Below are 21,389 nucleotides of genomic sequence, written 5' to 3' on the forward strand. Positions count from 1 at the left end.
AAAGAAAGATGGGAGTGGGAACAAAAAATCTACACAGGACGTCTCCATTTCAAGGATCCGCTGAAGCAATGTTCATCAATATATTAGCAGTCGAAATCTTTCATTTATTGTGAATATTTGGATGGTACAAGTGGCAGAATTCCAATCGAACTAAGCGTTCTGTGCAACAGATCAAATCAATGTTAGTTAACCCTTCATATGTATGATTTCCATCCACTAAATCTGCTTGCCTTGATAGCTCCTCGTCGTTTGTGGCATCTCCCACTCATTTACCGATTAAAATTTTAAGTGAAGATAGGTTTTAGGAAGAAATTATTGTAATTAGAAGAATCCCTCTCATCAAAATAATCTCCTAAGAAATTTTGGACTAATCAAAACTTTTTATTGATCAATAATTATAATTAAATACTATAATGTATCTTACTTAATCCGATAGACTTATATAATTTATTAATTTTGTCCTGACCTTTACTCGGGTTTCTGTAGGTGGATATTAGGGGACACATCGTCATATGGATCGGTCGTATCAAATAGTAGACAGGCCGTGTCTGTCATTTTCTACGTGAAGAAAAGTTAGGAAAAGCTATATCATAAATCCATCATGTTTCATCAACATTCTCAAACACAAAGACCGCACATCGACTGTCCCACCTTCACTTCATTCTCTCGATAGTTTCGGCGAACGAGAAAGCAAGCTGAGAAAAAGTATTCTACCAAGTCCAGACTGTTAGAGCTAGCCCTAGAAAATTTACCATTAGGTAATTTTGACAACCCAACAAGACAATAAAACGGAAAGAATAAAAACGAGACAAGAACACCATAACACCAGATATACGTGGTTCGGTCAATTGACTTACATCCACGGACGAAAGAGGAACAAATTACTACTATAAAAGAGGGACACTTACAAATGTCTTAGGAAGATGTTCCTAGGCCATAAAATACCTTCAGCTTACTAAACAAGAAAAACCCAAACCGTAAGCACGTTTTCTTGTGGTGCCTCTTGTGCTGCCTGTGGTACTTCGGACTTCAAAGCTCAGACCCTTATTTATAGTTCCAAAACGAGACAACAAGTCTGATTTTCCCGATGTGGGACTATGGGACTTGTCAAACTAACAAATCTCCACCTTGGCATGTCCCAACAAAACTTGCTCCACCTTTTTCATAAAAGCCCCAACGGGCAATCACCAACAATGAACACCAACCAAGTCCAAGCACTGCTTGAACTTATAAACTGGAACAGGCTTCGTAAGCATATCAGCTGGATTGTCTTTCGTATGAATTTTCTGAACAAGGACCTTTCCCTCAGTAATAGTATCCCATTTGCATCCAACAATTTTCTTATCCGAAGGCGGCTTCACAAGATCCCAAGTTCTATTCGGATGGAGAGACTCAATTTCTTCATTCATCACAATCAACCACTTCGCAGAATTATCACAAGAAACTGCATCTGAGTAGGAAATAGGCTCACCAACTTCACTTGTCTCTTCTGCAATAGACAAAGCATATGCAACCAAATTTGCATATATTTGTGGTGGTCGAATATCTCTCCGTGGTCTATCTTTGGCTATTGAGTATTGCTCTTCCTCTGGATCATCTGTGTCAGTAGACTCGAGACCACCTACTGGCATTCTTTGAGTAGAAGAGTTCGACTTAAAGGAATCTGAACTACTAATCTCAAGCTCCACTTGCTTCTGCGCACTATCATTTGTACAACTAGTAGAATCCTCTTTAGAAGATAACATAGACAATTCATCAAAAGTAGCATCTCTACTGATTACAAATTTTGGGGATTTGGGATCAGAACACCATAATATGTATCCTTTCACCCCAGAAGCATACCCAAGGAAAATACATTTTTTAGCTCGAGGCTCTAATTTTCCTTCATTTACATGCATGTATGTTGGACACCCAAAAATTTTAAAATCAGAGTAATCAGCAGGAGTACCTGACCAAACTTCCTCCGGAGTTTTAAAGTCAAGTGCTGTAGAAGGAGCGCGGTTGACAACGTAACAGGCCATATTAATCGCCTCTACCGAAATGTCTTTTGTCAACCCTGCATTTGAGATCATACACCTTGCTCTCTCCAAGAGTGTTCTGTTCATACATTCGGCCACACCATTTTGTTGAGGCATCATCCTAACAGTGCGATATCGAACGATTCCTTCATTTTTGCAGAATTCTTCAAAGTCACCTTCACAAAATTCCATGCCATTATCTGTTCGAAGCCGCTTAATCTGTTTACCTGTTTGCTTCTCAATTAAAGTCTTCCATTGTTTAAAGGTTAGAAAAACATCACTTTTATGCTTCAAAAAATAAACCCAAACTTTCCTGGAATAATCGTCAATGAAAGTCAACATATACCTAGCACCACCCTTAGATTGAACATGAGCTGAACCCCAAAGGTCTGAATGAATATAGTCAAGAGTACCTTTCGTTTTGTGAACTGCCGGAGAAGTGAAGCTGACTCTTTTCTGCTTTCCAAAAGTGCAGTGTTCACAAAAATCAAGTGGCCCAGTACTCTGTCCGCAAAGTAAACCTCTTTTGCTCAATATGCTCAAACCTTTTTCGCTCATATGACCCAAACGCATATGCCATAATTTGGTGATGTCAGGATCAGACAATGATGATGACGAAACTGCAACCGAACCTGTGATAGTAGTTCCCTGCAGAATATACAAGCTACCAGACCTACAAGCTTTCATAACAACAAGAGCATTTCTAGAAACTTTTATAACTCCACATTCAGCTGTGTATTTACACCCAAGGGCCTCTAGGGTGCCTAAAGAGATGAGATTCTTTTTTAAATCAGGAATATGTCTAACATTAGTGAGCGTCCTCACAATACCATCATGCATTTTAATTCGGATTGTGCCTCTACCAACAACATCACATGCGGCATTATTGCCCATCAAAACAATTCCACCATTACAAGATTCATATGTGGAAAACAAATCCCTATTGGGACACATGTGATAAGAACAACCCGAATCTAAAATCCATTCATTTTTAAACATCGTCCTGTCATCAATAGCAGAAAAAATATTTCCAACATTCTCATCAGTTGCTACACTAACTTCAGCAGACTCAATAGTTTTCTCAACAAGTTTTCCCTTTTGCTTTAATTTATTTTTTAATTTAAAACAATCAGATTTAATGTGCCCCATTTTATAACAATATCTGCATTCCAAATTTCTATGTCTGGATTTAGATCTACTAGTGTCAAATTCTCTTTTATCCATTCTCCCCCTAACAACCAGACCCTCAACCTGATTCTCTTTACTTACCCCAGTGATATTCCTGTCTATCTGCTCCTTAGATTTCAGTGCATATTTAATTTTTTGATACAAAACTATTTCTTTTTCATAAATCAAAGTATCACGAAAATGCTTAAAAGATTGGGGAAGAGAACACAAGAGTAACAAAGCCTTATCCTCATCATCAATTTTTGCATCTATATTCTCCAAATCCATAACCAAAGAATCAAACTTATCAAGATGTGAGAGTATAGATGTACCTTCAGTCATCCGAAGCATATATAGACTCTGCTTCAAGTAGAGATGATTCTCCACTGTCTTCTTTATGTACAAGGCTTTAAGCTTGTCCCACATGCTCTTAGCCGTAGTCTCCGTAGCTACCTCCCGTAAAACCTCGTCAGAGAGATTTAGAATGATGCTAGATCGGGTCTTCTTATCCATACCCGCAAGATCTTCCTTTGACGTACCATCTGGAATGTTCTCAGCACCCTGAAATGCCAAATCAACTCCGTCTTGAACCAGAATGGCCTCCATCTTGAGTTGCCACATGCCGAAGTTGACATTTATGTCGAATTTCTCGATAACAATCTTTGTTATTGTCATCGTTGCGACAATAAAACGGAAAGAATAAAAGCGAGACAAGAACACCAGAACACCAGATATACGTGGTTCGGTCAATTGACCTACATCCACGGACGAAAGAGGAGCAAATTACTACTATAAAAGAGGGACACTTACAAATGCCTTAGGAAGATATTCCTAGGCCATAAAACACCTTCAGCTTACTAAACAAGAAAAACCCAAACCGTAAGCACGTTTTCTTGTCTGATTTTCCCGATGTGGGACTATGAGACTTGCCAAACTAACAGAGACTAATGGGAAGGAAGCAACTTACGTTTTGGGGCCGGTGTCTTGATGGAGACAGGACCAAGAAGACCGAGCGGGCCTTCTTTATGTACAAGGCTTTAAGCTTGTCCCACATGCTCTTAGCCGTAGTCTCCGTAGCTACCTCCCGTAAAACCTCGTCAGAGAAATTTAGAATGATGCTTGATCGAGCCTTCTTATCCATACCCGCAAGCTCTTCTTTTGACATATCATCTGGAATGCTCTCGGTTCCTTGTAGTACTAAATCAACTCCGTCTTGAACTAGAATGGCCTCCATCTTGAGTTGCCACAAGCCGAAGTTGACATTTCTGTCGAATTTCTTGACATATACGTGGTTCGGTCAATTGACTTTGACCTACATCCACGGACGAAAAATGAGCAAATTACTACTGCAAAAGAGGGACAATTATAAATGCCTTAGGAAGATGTTCCTAGGCCATAAAACACCCGAAAATACTAAACAAGAAAAACCAAACTATAAGTCCAAATTATTTAACTGAGGACTTAAACCAAAGCAAACACTTAGGTTTTTCTTGTGATACAGAATCACTTAGGTACCTCTTGTGGTGCATCTGACTTCAAAGCCTAGACCCTTATTTATAGTTTTAAGACGAGATAACAAGTCTGATTTTCCCGATGTGGGACTATGAGACTAGATAACAAGTCTGATTTTCCCGATGTGAGACTATGGGACTTGCCAAACTATCACCCTGCCAACATGGAGATCTATTGTTGGGAGAACTGATTCCGGCAGCAGGTGGAAGAACCGCCGTAGAAGAAGGGAAGACTCAGCCGAAATCGTCACCGAGTGATGCCAGAGCCTCTGCCACTATCGCGTCACACAGAAGCCGACCAAATCGTTGGAACCCCTTCCGACGCCAGGCTCGACCTTCTAAGGATGACCGCAGCCCCCGAAATGCAGGGTATGTCTCTACGGAAAAGTACACCAACAAGCCAGAAGTGCTGGTGGTGGTGGCGACGCTCATCGCCACTATCACATTCGAAGCTGGGCTGAACCCCCCAAGGGGGTTTAATCAGAAAGATGACGGTGGGCCGACTTCCCCGTGGCCGAGTGCAGAACGGGAGGCAGTTCTACAATATGGTCTCAAGTTATTCATGCTGTTCGACATGTTCGCGTTGTTTGCATCCTTGAGCACCATCCTCTTGTTGATATGTTGTGCCCAAACAGACTAAAATGCTGATGGGACTCCTAAAGTGGATTCTATGGCTGCCGATGTTCTCGACGGCATTAGCCTTCTCGACCGCCATTATGCGAATATTTTCTTTTCCGCCCTACACTACCATCCTTCTCCTGAGCTGGTTTGGAATCCTCAGTCTCTTCATGGTTTGGGTGTGCTTTAGAGCGATCAGGTGCTTGTTGCGCAAAGGTGAATGCTGGAAGAAGAAAGATGGAGAAGGAGAAAGCCAGGGAGGCCCCAGAAGGGCCGTTGCCATCTGCACGAAGATTGTGGTGGGCTTGTTGATAATAATTCTTTTAGGAGTTTTTCTTATTGTAAATTTATTACTGTTTGTTTATATAGCGACGAGGTCAATAAAATTCCGATAGGATAATATGACCTATCGTTGTTCGTATATGGTTTAATATTTGTCTTCTTTTAAGTTTATTTTATCTTATTTTCAAAATGTAATTTGCTTCTCTGTAAACTTGGTCTTGTACGTCGTGTTCTATATAAAAAATAATGGATGTTCATTTTAGTGTGTTTTCTATTTTTTGACATTGTATGTAGTAATATGTAACATTAGTCTTTATTAACTTTTGTTTTGCTGTCACAGATTATTTACGCAAATTTTGTGGGACATTATATCTCACACATATTAGTGACTTATTAGGAAATTTATTACATAAAAAAATTAAAAATTAGGAAGAAATTTTCGTTTGAACCCTTAGCCGACAAATTTTGCATCTTGATCAATTGGTTAATATGTGGATAGGATCCAAAGCTAATAAAGATCATTTTTAGGTCCATCTCTAATTGAGGTGTCTAGAAGTTAAGGAGATTGAGACCAAGACCTTACAAAAGATTAAGTCACGAAGTCCCCAATAAAACTCCTTTAATACTTAGGGTTAATAAAAGTTTGAAAGATTTGATGAAGTACTAAAGTAATCGATTATCTTGAGCTATAAGACCCCTATGTATAGACTAGAGAGTCTTTTTATAATGTGATAGATAACCAATGGAATTAGATCATAATGAATACCTAGAACATTCATACGTATCATCTATTAATAAGTTGTGGTAACATGCATCGAACTCGAGGAGCATGAAGTAATAATTCATTGAATTAGCCTTTTGATCAATGCTATATAATTCATCTTATGGGATCGTCCCGAATTGATATATCCCGAATTGATATATCGATTAGATGGTTCGAGCACACACATATTAAAAAACCTAATAAGATCAAATCCCTCGTGACATATCAACCAAATGGGAGTAGGGTATTGGCTTGATGGGAGTGATGTATCGATAATTGCCTACAGCTCATGTCTCCCGTATCATATATAGTATTGATTGTATAATTAGATTTGATCATTAACTAGATTATCATAATGTTTATTCATTTATTTTTCTCTATTTATATAGGAAAAAAATTAAAAAAACAAAATTTATGTTTATAGATAGATTAATAGCCCTATATTATCAATAAATTATAAATAATTAGATTATATAATAATAATAATAAATAAAATAAAATAAAATAAATTATCAGGACGAGGATATTTCATCCCGAGCTTGTTGATCTTTCAAAACACACATTGACTACTTACACATCCAAGAGACAAGGAAAGAATTCTTTCATCTTTCAGAAGACACAAAGTACTAAAAGTTGCACTCCATATTTGTATAAAATCCAATTGTTAATTTGCAAGAAATCCTTCTTCCTAAATGATCAAGATTCTTGTTGACCCAGCAAACTTACAATTCAAGTTTCTTCTCAATTAACATATTATCATTAAATGAGGATTACAAAATTTGCAAGTCAACATCAATCCTAACATACATATTTTGGGAGAAAGAAAAAAAATTATTTATTAGATAGCATGGGGTACAAAAGTCACCCCAAATGTATGAGTTAATAATCAAGACAAGTTCTGAGAGCTACTCCCCTCCTAAAAATAATAGTTAGATGCACTTTAGCATACTTTGCTAGCCAATTGGCAACTCTGTCACATTTATGATATACATGTGTGATCAAGAAGAGTTAAAACGTCTTAACAATAAAAAAATCTCATCAAGACGCTCTAAGAAAATTGAGATGTGAAACTTAGGATGTGCACAAAGCACTTCAAATCAATTACGATTAAAACCATCGAATAAGATTTTAGAGAGGCTATGATGAATAGTTGCTGGTTCATCAGCACTTAAACTGATAATATTGATTGGTACCCTTCTTGCCATATTGATTGAAAGAGCTATCACAGTTTAATTTTAGCCACCTAAATTAAGGCCTAGTTCAAGAAATCTCCAAGCGAGATATTTTCATAAAGACTTTAGAATGACCCTTTTTATAATTAAAAGAAGATTCATCCTACGAAAGATAGTATTAGGAGAAGCTTTGAGTTGTTAAGAATTAAACGGAGAAGATAAAAAGATAGAAATTATAGAAGAAACTATGAAATGTATGAGATGTAATTGCCTAGTTCATTTTGATAGTGAGCTCTTGATAATTATTTATACACATTCAGCAGGGAAGTTTTTCTCAATTGCTTAAAGATTTCCTCAAGGCCCCCGCAAGATTAAGCTTCCATCAAGGATGTCGATCTTGGATCGATGAGATAAAAATAGTTTGCGAGCAAGATGTTTTGTAAGTGAGTCTGCTAGTTGATCAGCTGTATGTACATGAGAAACACGAAGTTGATGTCTAACAACTTGATCTCGCACGAAGTGGAAGTCGATGGCAATGTGTTTCGTGCGGGAATAAAATACTAGATTGACACATAAGTAGGTAGCTCTAAAATTATCAAAATATATTATAGGAATAACCGTGAAGTTGACGCTGAGTTCCTTCAGCAAATTTGTGACCTAATTGAGTTCAGCTATGTCGGTGGCAATGACACGATATTCAGCTTCAGTTGTAGATCGTACAATCGTCTTTATTGGATTGACCCAATTAGGGAACACATCATCATATGGATCGTATCGGATAGTAGACATGTCGTATCTGTGATTTTCTACGTGAAGAAAAGTTAGGAAAAGCAATATCATAAGTCTTCAACAAGGCTGGCGTCTTGATGGAGACAAGACCAAGAAGACCGACCGGGAGGAATCGTTCGACATTTTTAGCATATATATAGGCGTCCTTACTTCGAGTTGTTTGTAACCAAATCGAGAGAGAGAGAGAGAGAGAGAGTAACTAAGCATGGATCCAAGACTAGAGGAAGCAGCTTATGCGGGAGACCTCACTTTGTTTCGTCGTTTGCTACAAGAAGACCGGCTCCTGCTCCACAGGCAAGCCATCGCCGCCGCTCACCTGTCGGACAGCCCCCTCCACATCGCTGCATCGCTCGGCCACTCCGACCTGGTCCGGGAGATCCTCGCCGTAAACCCGGAGCTCGCGCATTGCCGCAACCGCGAAGGCCTTTCCGCCTTGCACCTGGCCGCTGCCCAAGGCCACTTATCCGTGGTGAACGAACTGCTGCAGTACGCAGCCGCTGGCAATCTCTGCTTGGCGACCGACAACGATGGCTTCATGCCCGCCCACACTGCAGCCTTACGAGGCAAGCTTGATGCGTTGACAGTGTTACTGGATGCGTGCCCGGAGTCCTTGCTAGCTGTGACATCGCAAGGTGACTCCATCCTTCATCTTACTGTGAAATCAAACAGCTTCGAGACCGTGCAGTTCTTGCTGAACAGAACAGATGAAAACGATGAGCTGCTCAACTCCGGAGATGCGAAAGGCAACACCGTCCTGCACCTTGCTGTGGCCAGAAAACAGCTCCAGGTAGGTATTCCTGATCCCAATTAGAGGAAATGAATTTGTCTTCTTCTTTTCACCAGGTGTTTATGCATCTCTGCACCTCCTGATACGAGAGCTTTCCCGCAACAAAAGATAAATACTCTTTGCATTTCAATAAAAAAAAAGCAAATGGAAATACCGAGGAACTTCCTGTTCATAGCTCTGGTAATACGATTGAATGCAGACCGTGAAGTTGCTTCTGGGAAGGCGAGGTATCGAAGTTAACGCCACAAACATGAGAGGCGACACCGTCCTTGATATGCTACTGGATTCACCCTGCCAGCATGGAGATCTGTTGTTGGGAGAACTGATTCGAGCAGCAGGTGGAAGAACCACCGCCGAAGAAGGGAAGACTCGGACGAAATCGTCACCGGGTGATGCCAGAGCCTCTGCCACTGTCGCGTCACACAGAAGCCGACCAAATCGTTCTGAACCTAAAGAAAAAGAAAAGTACAACAACAAACCAGAAACACTAATGGTGGTGGCGACGTTGATCGCCACCATCACATTCGCAGCTGGGCTGAACCCCCCTGGTGGGTTTAAGCAGAAAGATGATGGTGGGGCGACTCCCCGCAATGCAGAAGTCAACTTTGATGAGAGTTCAAGTGAAGGGGAGGCAGTTCTAAAATATGATCTCGAGTTATTCCTGCTGTTCGACATGTTCGGGTTGTTTGCATCCTTGAGCATCATCCTCTTGTTGATATGTTGTGTGCCCAGACAGACTAAACTGGTGACGGGAATCCTAAAGTGGGTTCTATGGCTGGCGGTGTTCTCGACGGCATTAGCATTCTCGACCGCCATTGTGCGAATATTTTCCTATCAGCTCTGCACTGTCATCCTTCTCATGAGTTGGTTCGGAATTCTCAGTCTCTTCATGATTTGGGTGTGCTTTAGAGCGATCAGAGGCTTGTTGCGCAAAGGTGGATGCTGGAAGAAGAAAGATGGAGAAGGAGAAAGTCAGGGAGTCCCCACAAGGGCCGTTGCCATCCGCACGAAGATTGTGGTGGGCGCGTTGATGATAATTATTTTTGGAGTAGTTCTTATTGTAAATTATTTAGTGTTTGTTTATATATTAAATATGTCAAATAATAGAATAATATGATCTATCATTATTCTTATATGGTTTATCCTTTATCATCTTTTAAAGTTACTTTGTCTTATTTTCAGAATGTAATTTGCTTTTATGTATTTTGTTCCACGGTATATAGTAAATCTGTAACTTTAATCATTATTAACTTTTGTTTTTTTGTGACAGATGATTTATGAGAGTTTTGTGGAACATTATATCTCTTACATATTAATGATGTATTTATTTAAAAACACTGGATTCAGCAGATCTAAAACTTATCAATAGTACAATGATGCGCTAATATATTTATAAAATCTTAAATATCTGAATCATTATCCAGACTTGAATAATTTAGAACCGACATAATATTAAATGGTGCATAAAAGATAACAAGGATTTTATGTATAGAATTATCAATTATTAACAACTGTGTGCCTATACTTATGTTGCACTTCAAAAAACAAAAAACATAATTAATCCTTCATAAATATTTTTTTTATTGTATGAAAGGAATTTAGAATATCTTTTATGTCTAATTTGGATTTTTTTTCTGTATCAACTATAATATTTTTATATTATTACTATTTTTATTTAATTGTTTTAGGATATTTACTTTATTTGGAAATATAATGAATGTATTCTTCAAATATGTATTATGCAACCCCTCTGCTACATGTTTTTATTGTCATCAACTCTTTCGGTGGTTATTATTATTATTATTATTTTTTTTTTTTTTTAAGTTTGATGTCACAATTTATTGTTCAATTACATTTATTTTTTTTTTCCTTTTAATCAAGCTTTTAAAATTTGTTCTATGATGAAGATGGATTTACAACTATAGACTTGTCATAAGTTTTTTTTATTTTTATTATAAAAATAAGTATTTATTACTTTTATATATGTTATATGTATAGTAATATGGTTAAATCCCCCAAAAATCAAAATTCAATATACAAATTTATAATTTCATAATAAAATTACAAGTTATCATCAATTTCAAGTGAAATTAGTAGGGAGAACTCACCTCAATCATATATCACATGACTATTAGCTCAGCATGAAGAACAAACCTATGTCATATGATAGATACCTAAGGCCCACAAAAAAAGGCTTGCTATAAAGGTTCTTCAATTTACTATTATCAATATCAATTACTATTTACTTATGATTTCATTTTTTATTTCAATCTTAATTTGAGTATCGAAGGGATTGGATGAGGTGCCCAACTTTATCTTTTTATACATTGATCATCAAATAAGCCAACAAACATTAGAGTCATCCTTTTAGTTGTCTTTTTCTCTATCACAATTCTACCATGCTTAATCGATAACAGTTTCACTAACCCATCCATTCTAAGTCGAAGAATCATCCATATGACACAAAGGTTTTTGGAATGTGTGAACCGTTTTAACCTTAAGTGTCAAATAGGTGTTAATTATGTGGAATTGATGTATCGTGTCAATCGTGTGATATTAAGGTATCATCCATGCTAAAGTATCAATCATATCTTTATTCTTATATTATATTTTATTAAATGACTCAGATAACTTTATTTATAAAGATTTTGACTCTTAATCGGAAGATTATATATTCACAATCAACTCATATATTTTAATCTCATAATATTTTAAAAAATACAATTTAAAAAATAGAATGGAGGAAAAATTGAAAATATAAAAAGTATAAGCTTGAGTTTTTTCCCATAAATATATCCTCCTTTGCGAAAGATGATGCCTATGGTCCGATCGTACTTGACGTAGAATAATATTTAGCAGTTAAAAGTCGCACCCCTAATAGTTCCATGTTAGGAATCCTAATGAGAAGTCCACTAAAAGTCACTAAGCTAAGGTAACTAAGATATTAAAGTGATCAAACCACAAGCATATGCATTGTTTCGTATCTTTCTTTGCAATCATAAGATAATACGTTATTTTAGTTAGGTTAGAAACTAATCCAAATCAAATATTAGGACAATCTTTTTACCTCTCATGCAACCTTGAATCAATATCTCTTAAGGTCAAAGTCTTCGAATAGACTTGGTGCAAGTCATTGTTAATTGTTGGCCTCATGTGAAGTGCTCTGACTCAGCATGCATGAACTTGAATGGATGATAGAGCAACGAGGGAATGAGACATGCATTTACAATAAAAGATTTGAGCAACGAGGGAATGAGACATGCATCTACAATAAAAGATTTGGTTGACGTAAAGAGCCACCGAATCATGGTGACATAGGTCGTAAGACTCGAGTCTAGTTGGATAATGACTCATACGTAAATTAGATATTTAGTCTCTATACCCAACTAATTAGATCGAATCGAGGTGTTTTATAAGCTAATAATGCAATAATACATCCTTTGAGCTTCATCTTTTTGGTCGCTTAAAAATATTTCTTCTTTATCCAAACTTTATATACTCCTTGAAACTCTGAAATCTAACCTAATAATGCAATAATACATTCTTCGAGCTTCATCATTTGATTCACTTAAAAATGTTTCTTCTTTGAGTCAAACTTTATATTCTTCTTATAACTTTGAAACCTTCTTATGCAATACAAGCGAAGACTAACATCGAGAGACTATGGGGCTATGAAAACTTGATACCTAATTTAGATTTCATATTCTCAAAAGACTAATGTTGAAAATATATTTAATAGAGTCCTTCAATACTTAACATACATCTTTAAATATCTAAGATAAGAGAAAGAAGCAAAAAGAAATTGATAGCTCGAATTCTAGATGATTGGATGAATGTTTTACGTTACAATCCATAGTAACGTGACAATGTTTTTTGTTCTTAGCCTATTGACTCCCATGTCGAACAAGAAAGTTGATGATTGGTAAACAAAGAAAAGGAACAAATCAAAAGAATATGAAATCATAAAGAAATCATCTTTCATTTTCGTTGCCATCATGCATCAACTTTTGGGAAAGAAAAGATTAGAACTTTGTGATGTTAGATAGAAAGCCACAGTGAGGACTTACAAGACCAATTTGGCACCACAAGCTATTGGTCATTGTCTATATCATGCAAGGACATGAGGAGGAACATCTAGAATAGGAAGTTGGACCACTGAACAACTTTCTATCTTGTGGTTTCCATGGATTCTTTTACTTATGATTAATAATTCACATTTCCTAAAGTTAGATGCCTCTTCATTGATTTCAATTAATGGTAGCTGCTTTTTGACTTGCTCATTTTTGCAAGTGGACCTATGTCATATGATGTACTCATGCGCCAAAGCTTCTTCCAAAACTAAGGAGAGTAATCTTTTTTCTGTCTTTTTCTCCTTTTTTTTTTTGGAATTAAGATATTATTATAATTTTTCTCTACGTTGGTGTAGTTTGTCTTTCTCAAAACAAGCAATTATACCTCCTAATTTGATTTAGGGTTTCATCCACGGACGAAAGAGGAGCAAATTACTACTATAAAAGAGGGACACTTACAAATGCCTTAGGAAGATATTCCTAGGCCATAAAACACCTTTAGCTTACTAAACAAGAAAAACCCAAACCGTAAACACGTTTTCTTGTCTGATTTTCCCGATGTGGGACTATGGGACTTGCCAAACTAACAGTGACCAAATCGAGAGAGAGAGTGTGTGTGTGTGTGTGCGCGTAACTAAGCATGGATCCGAGACTAGAGGAAGCAGCTTATGCGGGAGACCTCACTTTGTTGCGGCGTTTGCTACAAGAAGACCGGCTCCTGCTCCACAGCCAAGCCATCGCCGCGGCTCACCTGTCGGACAGCCCCCTCCACATCGCTGCATCGCTCGGCCACTCCGACCTGGTCCGGGAGATCCTCGCCGTAAACCCGGAGCTCGCGCATGGCCGCAACCGCGAAGGACTTTCCGCCTTGCACCTGGCCGCTGCCCAAGGCCACTTATCCGTGGTGAACGAGCTGCTGCAGTACGCAGCCGCTGCCAATCTCTGCTTGGCGACCGACAACGATGGCTTAATGCCGGCCCACACTGCAGCCTTACGAGGCAGGCTTGATGTATTGACTGTGTTACTGGATGCGTGCCCGGAGTCCGCGCGAGCTGTGACATCGCAAGGTGACTCCATCCTTCATCTTACTGTGAAATCAAACAGCTTCGAGACCGTGCAGTTCTTGCTGAACAGAACGGATGAGAACGATGAGCTACTCAACTCTGGAGATGCGAAAGGCAACACCGTCCTGCACCTTGCTGTGGCCAGAAAACAGCTCCAGGTAGGTATTCCTGATCCCGATTAGAGGAAATAGATTTAAATGTCTTCTTCTTCTTCACAAGGTTTTTATGCGTCCCGTACATCTTGAGACACAGCCTTGTCATAGCAAAAAGATACAAGTATTTTGCATTTCATTCACGAAAAGCAAATGGAAATAGTAAGGAGCTACATGTTCAAATTAAATTCAGACACAAATAAAACATCATCATAGTACAACATAAATCTCATAATATTTAGATTTAATAATTTTAGAAATTTAAATCTCCTAAAAAATAACTTAGATAAACAGAATTCTGGTTTTTCTCCATTACCCCCTTTATTTGAAATAAGTTCTCGATGAAAATATCATATTAAATAATTATTTATGAATATGACATAATATTAATAATGATGTCTAATAGTGCTTATTCTTTTAACATGTTCAATAAATATCTTGGGTGATAATCCTTTCGTTAATGGATCTGTAATCATACGGACAACGCTAATATATTCAATTAATATTATTTATTTCTAAACTTTCTTTTTTCACCGCTAAATATTCCATTTTCATATATTTATCATCTTTATAGCACTCACTTTTAAAGAAGAATACTATTACAAAATTATCATAATAAAGTTTTAAATTTTTTTAAAGAGTAAATCATGAAAACGAGATTTGAGCTTTTGAATTGTAGCCTTAAAACATGTCACAAACTAAACTTCTATGATGAATGTAGCAACGATGGACTGCTTTGCCCTCATCCACAAAATTGCTCCTCAACTAAAAGGTACAAATAGTCAAGTGTTATTTTTTTATATCAACACATCTAGCAAAATCTGAATCTAAACATCCAATTACTTCGAGATTATTTGATCTCCTATGAGCGAGTATATAATTCTTCATTCCTCATAAATATCTTATAACTTTCTTTATAGCTTTTTAATAGTCAAATCTAGAATTACTTTGATATCCGCCCAATATTCCAATAGCAAAACTGATGTATGACCTAATACAAATTTAGGCATGCATTTAACTTTCCAGGATAGATACATAAGGAATTCTTTTCATTTGTTCCAATTCATTCTTTGAACATTGCATAAGATAAATTTACCCCCTTTCCAAATTGGAATAATACCTCCTAAATATTTTTTTTACTATTTTAAAATTTTATTAATATATTTTTTATGAGATAATCCTAACAATCCTTATGATTGATCTTAAAATATTTTAATTCCTATCACATACATGGGTTGCCTCTCTCATATTTTTTTAATTCAAAGTTTTCAGAAAGATATTTTTTATTTCATATAATAAACTAAGATCATTAGCAGCAAGCAAAATATCATCAACATTTACAATCCAAAATATAAACTTGCTCCTGCCAACCTTCATATATGTACATAGATCAACAGTATTTGCATAAATGTAAAGGATTTTATGTATCATTAAACTTAAGATATCATTATCGAGAAGTTTGTATAAATTTATATATTGATTTCTTAAGTTTATATATCATGTGTTTTTCATATCTATTTTGTATAACTCTAAGTTATAACGAGCTACTATGATCGTAAAAATTCTGAAAAAATCTTTTCTGAAGATTAAATAAAAAAAACTGGCCTATGAAAATAAAACTGGACCATCAAATATAACTAAGTCATAATTATTAGAAATAATAGATCTCCTTTATCTTTGAGATATTCTTAATGTTATTTTTTGTGATTCACTTATTGTAGATCGATTGATATTTATTGGAATGATTGATCATTTATTGATTTATTGCTCTTGAACATTATCGAATTGTTTAACAGTTTGGGGAACAAGAAGTTACTAGTAAAGCTACCTCTATTTGAATTTTTTAAATAATTATATTTCGTGATTCACCAGTCTCACTTATTTTACAATTCTGGGAATAAAATCTATACCTCTTAGATTATAAATATTAAATAATAAAAACATAATTTGATACGATAATAAGATAAACAAATTTAAAAATAAAAGTTATAAATATTAAATCATGACTCTGATACCATATCTAAATAGTTTAATTCTTGCACAACTAAAACATCATTGTGCACAACATAAATCTCATGATCTTTAGATTTAATGCTTTTTTTTAAGAAAATCAACTTTAATTGAAAAAAAATACCTTGACATAATTCTAGTTTCCCTTGTTTTGACATATGCTATGGATGAAAAGAGAGGATCATGTTCCAAAATTTATAGTGACAAAAGATGTCTTTCATCAAAATATTAATTTGAAATTAATATATATTCATTAGGAAGACAAATCTATTTGAGAATTACATCTTGTATCGTTAATAGATACGATCTTTAATATCATAAGAATCAAAAGTCATGTGTGCCACGTTAATTCTGACACATAGCTCGAATGAATGCAGACCGTGAAGTTGCTTCTGGGAAGGCGAGGTATCGAAGTAAACGCCACAAACATGAGAGGCGACACCGTCCTTGATATGCTACTGGATTCACCCTGCCAACATGGAGATCTATTGTTGGGAGAACTGATTCGGGCAGCAGGTGAAAGAACCGCCGCAGAAGAAGGGAAGACTCAGCCGAAATCGTCACCGAGTGATGCCAGAGCCTCTGCCACTGTCGCGTCACACAGAAGCCGACCAAATCGTTGGAACCCCTTCCGACGCCAGGCTCGACCTTCTAAGGATGACCGCAGCCCCCGAAAAGTATTGTCTGAACTTAAAGAAAGGTACAACAACAAACCAGCAACACTAATGTTGGTGGCGACGTTGATCGCCACCGTCACATTCCAAGCTGGGCTAAACCCCCCTGGTGGGTTTAAGCAGAAAGATGATGGTGGGCCGACTCCCCCCAATACAGAAGTCAATTTTGATGGGAGTTCAAGTGAAGGGGAGGCAGTTCTAAAACATGGTCTCAAGTTATTCCTGCTGTTCGACATGTTCGGGTTGTTTGCATCCTTGAGCATCATCCTCTTGTTGATATGTTGTGTGCCCAGACAGACGAAAATGGTGATGGGAATCCTAAAGTGGATTCTATGGCTGGCGGTGTTATCGACAGCATTAGCATTCTCGACCGCCATTATGCGAATATTTTTCTATCCGCCCTACACTACCATCCTTCTCCTGAGCTGGTTCGGAATCCTCAGTCTCTTCATGGTTTGGGTGTGCTTTAGAGCGATCAGGTGCTTGTTGCGCAAAGGTGGATGCTGGAAGAAGAAAGATGGAGAAGGAGAAAGCCAGGGAGGCCCCAGAAGGGCCGTTGCCATCTGCACGAAGATTGTGGTGGGCGCGTTGATAATAATTCTTTTAGGAGTTTTTCTTATTGTAAATTTATTACTGTTTGTTTATATAGCGACAAGGTCAATAAAAATTCCGATAGGATAATATGACCTATCGTTGTTCGTATATGGTTTAATATTTGTCTTCTTTTAAGTTTATTTTATCTTATTTTCAAAATGTAATTTGCTTCTCTGTAAACTTGGTCTTGTACGTCGTGTTCTATATAAAAAATAATGGATGTTCATTTTAGTGTGTTTTCTATTTTTTGACATTGTATGTAGTAATATGTAACATTAGTCTTTATTAACTTTTGTTTTGCTGTCACAGATTATTTACGCAAATTTTGTGGGACATTATATCTCACACATATTAGTGACTTATTAGGAAATTTATTACATAAAAAAATTAAAAATTAGGAAGAAATTTTCGTTTGAACCCTTAGCCGACAAATTTTGCATCTTGATCAATTGGCTAAAATGTGGATGGGATCCAAAGTTAGGTTCATCTCTAATTGAGGTGTCTAGAAGTTAGGAGATTGAGACCAAGACTTTACGAAAGATTAAGTCACGAAGTCCCCAATAAAACTCCTTTAATACTTAGGGTTAATAAAAGTTTGAAAGATTTTACGAAGTACTAAAGTAATCGATTATCTTAAGCCATAAGACCCCTATGTATAGACTAGAGGGTCTTTTTATAATGTGATATCTAACCAATGAAATTAGATCATAATGAATACCTATAACAGTCATACGTATCATCTATTAATAAGTTGTGGTAACATGGTATAGACTAGAGGAGCATGAAGTAATAATTCATTGGATTAGCCTTTTGATCAATGCTATATAATTCATCTTATGGGATCATCCCGAATTGATATATCGATTAGATGGTTCAAGCACACACATATAAAAAAAACCTAATAAGATTAAATCCCTTGTGACATATAAACCAAATGGGAGTGGAGTATTGGCTTGATGGGAGTGATGTATTCGATGATTGCCTACGGGTCATGTCTCTCATATCATAGTATTGATTGTATAATTAGATATGATCAATAACTAGATTATTATAATATTTATTCATTTATTTTTTTCTCTATTTATATAGGAAAAAATTTAAAAAAAACAAAATTTATGTTTATAGATAGATTAATAGCCCTATATTATCAATAAATTATAAATAATTAGATTATATAATAATAATAAATAAATAAATAAATTATCAGGACAAGGATATTTCATCCCGAGCTTGTTGATCTTTCTAAACACACATTGACTACTTACACATCCAAGAGACAAGGAAAGAATTCTTTCATCTTTCAGAAGACACAAAGTACTAAAAGTTGCACTCCATATTTGCAAGAAATCCTTCTTCCTAAATGATCAAGATTCTTGTTGACCCAGCAAACTTACAATTCAAGTTTCTTCTCAATTAACATATTATCATTAAATGAGGATTACAAAATTTGCAATTCAACATCAATCCTAACATACATATTTTGGGAGAAAGAAAAAAAATTATTTATTAGATAGCATGTCCTTATACAAACATATAGCTCTCATCTTTCCCTTTTTTCTCTTATTTTTTTAATATAATAATTTTTCTCCTTTTATTTCCTCACAACATAAATATTTAATTAACTAAGTACATCAGGATGTATCAATCTATAATTCAAAACACAAATATAATTAATAAGAATATAAGAGATTTCAAAATCATACTTACTATAATATTTTCTGTAGTTATCTGAATTCATCTGATATCAATCAAACAGAGTCCTTGATTTTTTATTTTTATTTTTTCCTTCCTTCCATTGTTCTTCTTATTCTTATTCTTCTTTTTCTTTCATTCTCTCTTTTCGATTCTCACAGCCGATACTATTAATTTAGAAGTCCCATATAGTCCCATATCAAGAAAATCAAGTTTGGTATCTCCTGTTTAAACTATAAATAAAGGTCTGGGCATTGTAATCAGATGTACCACAAGAAGCATCACAAGAAAACATAAGTGTTTGTTTTGGGTTTAAGTCCACACTTAGTTAAATAATTTGGGCTTATAGTTAAATATTTTCAGTGTTTTATGACCTAGAAATAAGACATTTGTAATTGTCCTCTTTCTATAATCTATGAATTCGTGGTCTACCAATCAAATAAGAAAAATTATATTTCAACGTGGAATGAATAAGATAAATTCTACCAATCAGATAAGAAAAATTATATTTCAACGTGGAATGAAAAAGATAAATTCTACCAATCAGATAAGAAAAATTATATTTCTACGTGGACGGGTAGAAGGAGCCTTTTTCTTAGCTTGATCTATGGCCTCTCTCTCTCTCTCTCTCTCTCTCTCTCTCTCTCTCTCTCTCTCTCCTTAAACAGGATCCTCCCTCTCTTTCTCTTTCCTTCTCCCACCTCTTCTTCTTTTGTTCTTCTCTGTTTCCGTTTCCATCTTTCTTTCTCCTATTTCTTTCTTCTTCACCCTTCTCTTTTTCTTCTTCTCTTCCTTGCCTCTGTGGTCTTTCTTTATCTCCCACAGCTCCCACTTAGCCTTTGTTTTTTTTTACTTTTTATATTTTAATTCCCGTAATCTTTACATTTATAATTAGAACCTCAGATTAAATTTGAAATACTACACAATATACCGATGTAATATTCTTAAACACTGAATTGGATGATCAAAGATCTTAAGAATTTAGATAATTAGAAAAAAAACTCAATATATACTTTAAATATCTCCTCTCATATATGAATGAATGAAATCCGAATATATGTATGTCCGATATGTCCGAATAAAAACCGAGTTTACAGTGCAAGCATAAATGAAAAATAGTGATTGTCCGAATAATTTTTAATTAAATATTAAAAAATATAAATATATGATTCAAACTCATAGTCCACTCTCGCACCATCTTCAAAAAATTAATTGATGACCACACAACCTAAGAGTCTAAACTATTAGGAAAGGACTTGACACAAAAAATATTAGAAAGCACACATTTAGAGGAAAATATTTCTAATGGCCGAGTGTATAACAGCACTGAAATTTCCTTTGAGGATTTGTTCGTATTTGGAATTAAACGTTCACGTAACACAAATAAATATGCAACTTAAAAGGACGGAAGCTTTTTAGTGGCTTATGTACTCAAAGAGTTGCACCACTACAATACACTTAAACGATCAAGCAATATGCCTTTTCAAACCGAATGGCTCTTCTAAGGGGTATAATGAACCTGTGCATATCGATCGTGTGACCATCGGTAAGAGTCAAACACTGTTAATTTCCTGAAGTGGGCAATCGAATGATTTTTTCAGCTGGACAAGAAAGAATGACGCATGTTGGTTGGATCTCGTTAAGTCGGAGTTTGATTGTCTGACGTGTGAATGAGATTCGAATCTTATCGCAATCCATTTTTAAGTTCATCCCAAGTTCAAGTGTTGGAAAGCCGGGGGATTGAATCCAAGTTACTATAAAATATTATGTTGGGACATACTCAATAAGGTTCCTACGATACTTAAAGTTGAAAAGGGTTCGGATGGTTTAGTCAAATATATTTAGTCAAAAGTTCCCTAAAAATGCACATAGAGGACCTTTTTATGATGGAGTTGACAATTATTGGATTGAGATCACTAGAATGGTAAAAATGATTGTGTATCGTCCGACTACCGATGAGTTATGGGATCCCATGTCGAACTCGGGGGGTCATGATATAACAATAAGTCGAGTCAATCATCTAATT

General features: G+C 36.0%; 4 protein-coding genes across 4 annotated transcripts; all 4 read left to right on the top strand.

Annotated features, from left to right (window-relative positions):
- The first annotated feature begins 8,525 nt into the window (after window positions 1-8,525).
- On the top strand, window positions 8,526-9,131 carry LOC135652309 (ankyrin repeat-containing protein BDA1-like). Its single transcript, XM_065173149.1, has one exon. It carries the CDS (start codon window positions 8,526-8,528, stop codon window positions 9,129-9,131), a length of 606 nt encoding a protein of 201 aa, XP_065029221.1.
- Window positions 9,132-9,299: 168 nt separating this feature from the next.
- Window positions 9,300-10,353, top strand: LOC135652488 (uncharacterized). The gene has a single exon (XM_065173447.1). It carries the CDS (start codon window positions 9,301-9,303, stop codon window positions 10,222-10,224), a length of 924 nt encoding a protein of 307 aa, XP_065029519.1. The 5' UTR covers window position 9,300; the 3' UTR covers window positions 10,225-10,353.
- Window positions 10,354-13,817: 3,464 nt separating this feature from the next.
- LOC135652310 (ankyrin repeat-containing protein BDA1-like) lies at window positions 13,818-14,423 on the top strand. Its single transcript, XM_065173150.1, has one exon. The coding sequence runs from the start codon at window positions 13,818-13,820 to the stop codon at window positions 14,421-14,423; it is 606 nt and encodes a 201-aa protein (XP_065029222.1).
- A 2,224-nt stretch (window positions 14,424-16,647) lies between these two features.
- Window positions 16,648-17,914, top strand: LOC135652253 (uncharacterized). The gene has a single exon (XM_065173075.1). It carries the CDS (start codon window positions 16,775-16,777, stop codon window positions 17,756-17,758), a length of 984 nt encoding a protein of 327 aa, XP_065029147.1. The 5' UTR covers window positions 16,648-16,774; the 3' UTR covers window positions 17,759-17,914.
- Window positions 17,915-21,389: the final 3,475 nt, after the last annotated feature.

The sequence above is a fragment of the Musa acuminata genome, chromosome BXJ3-11 (genome assembly GCF_036884655.1).
Source record: "Musa acuminata AAA Group cultivar baxijiao chromosome BXJ3-11, Cavendish_Baxijiao_AAA, whole genome shotgun sequence".
NCBI classification, from domain to species: Eukaryota; Viridiplantae; Streptophyta; class Magnoliopsida; order Zingiberales; family Musaceae; genus Musa; species Musa acuminata.

What these genes read in the sequence shown, in the direction of transcription:
- LOC135652309 (XM_065173149.1), top strand. Translation starts at nt 8,526, where the DNA reads ATGGATCCAAGACTAGAGGAAGCAGCTTATGCGGGAGACCTCACTTTG.
- LOC135652488 (XM_065173447.1), top strand. Translation starts at nt 9,301, where the DNA reads ATGCAGACCGTGAAGTTGCTTCTGGGAAGGCGAGGTATCGAAGTTAAC.
- LOC135652310 (XM_065173150.1), top strand. Translation starts at nt 13,818, where the DNA reads ATGGATCCGAGACTAGAGGAAGCAGCTTATGCGGGAGACCTCACTTTG.
- LOC135652253 (XM_065173075.1), top strand. Translation starts at nt 16,775, where the DNA reads ATGCAGACCGTGAAGTTGCTTCTGGGAAGGCGAGGTATCGAAGTAAAC.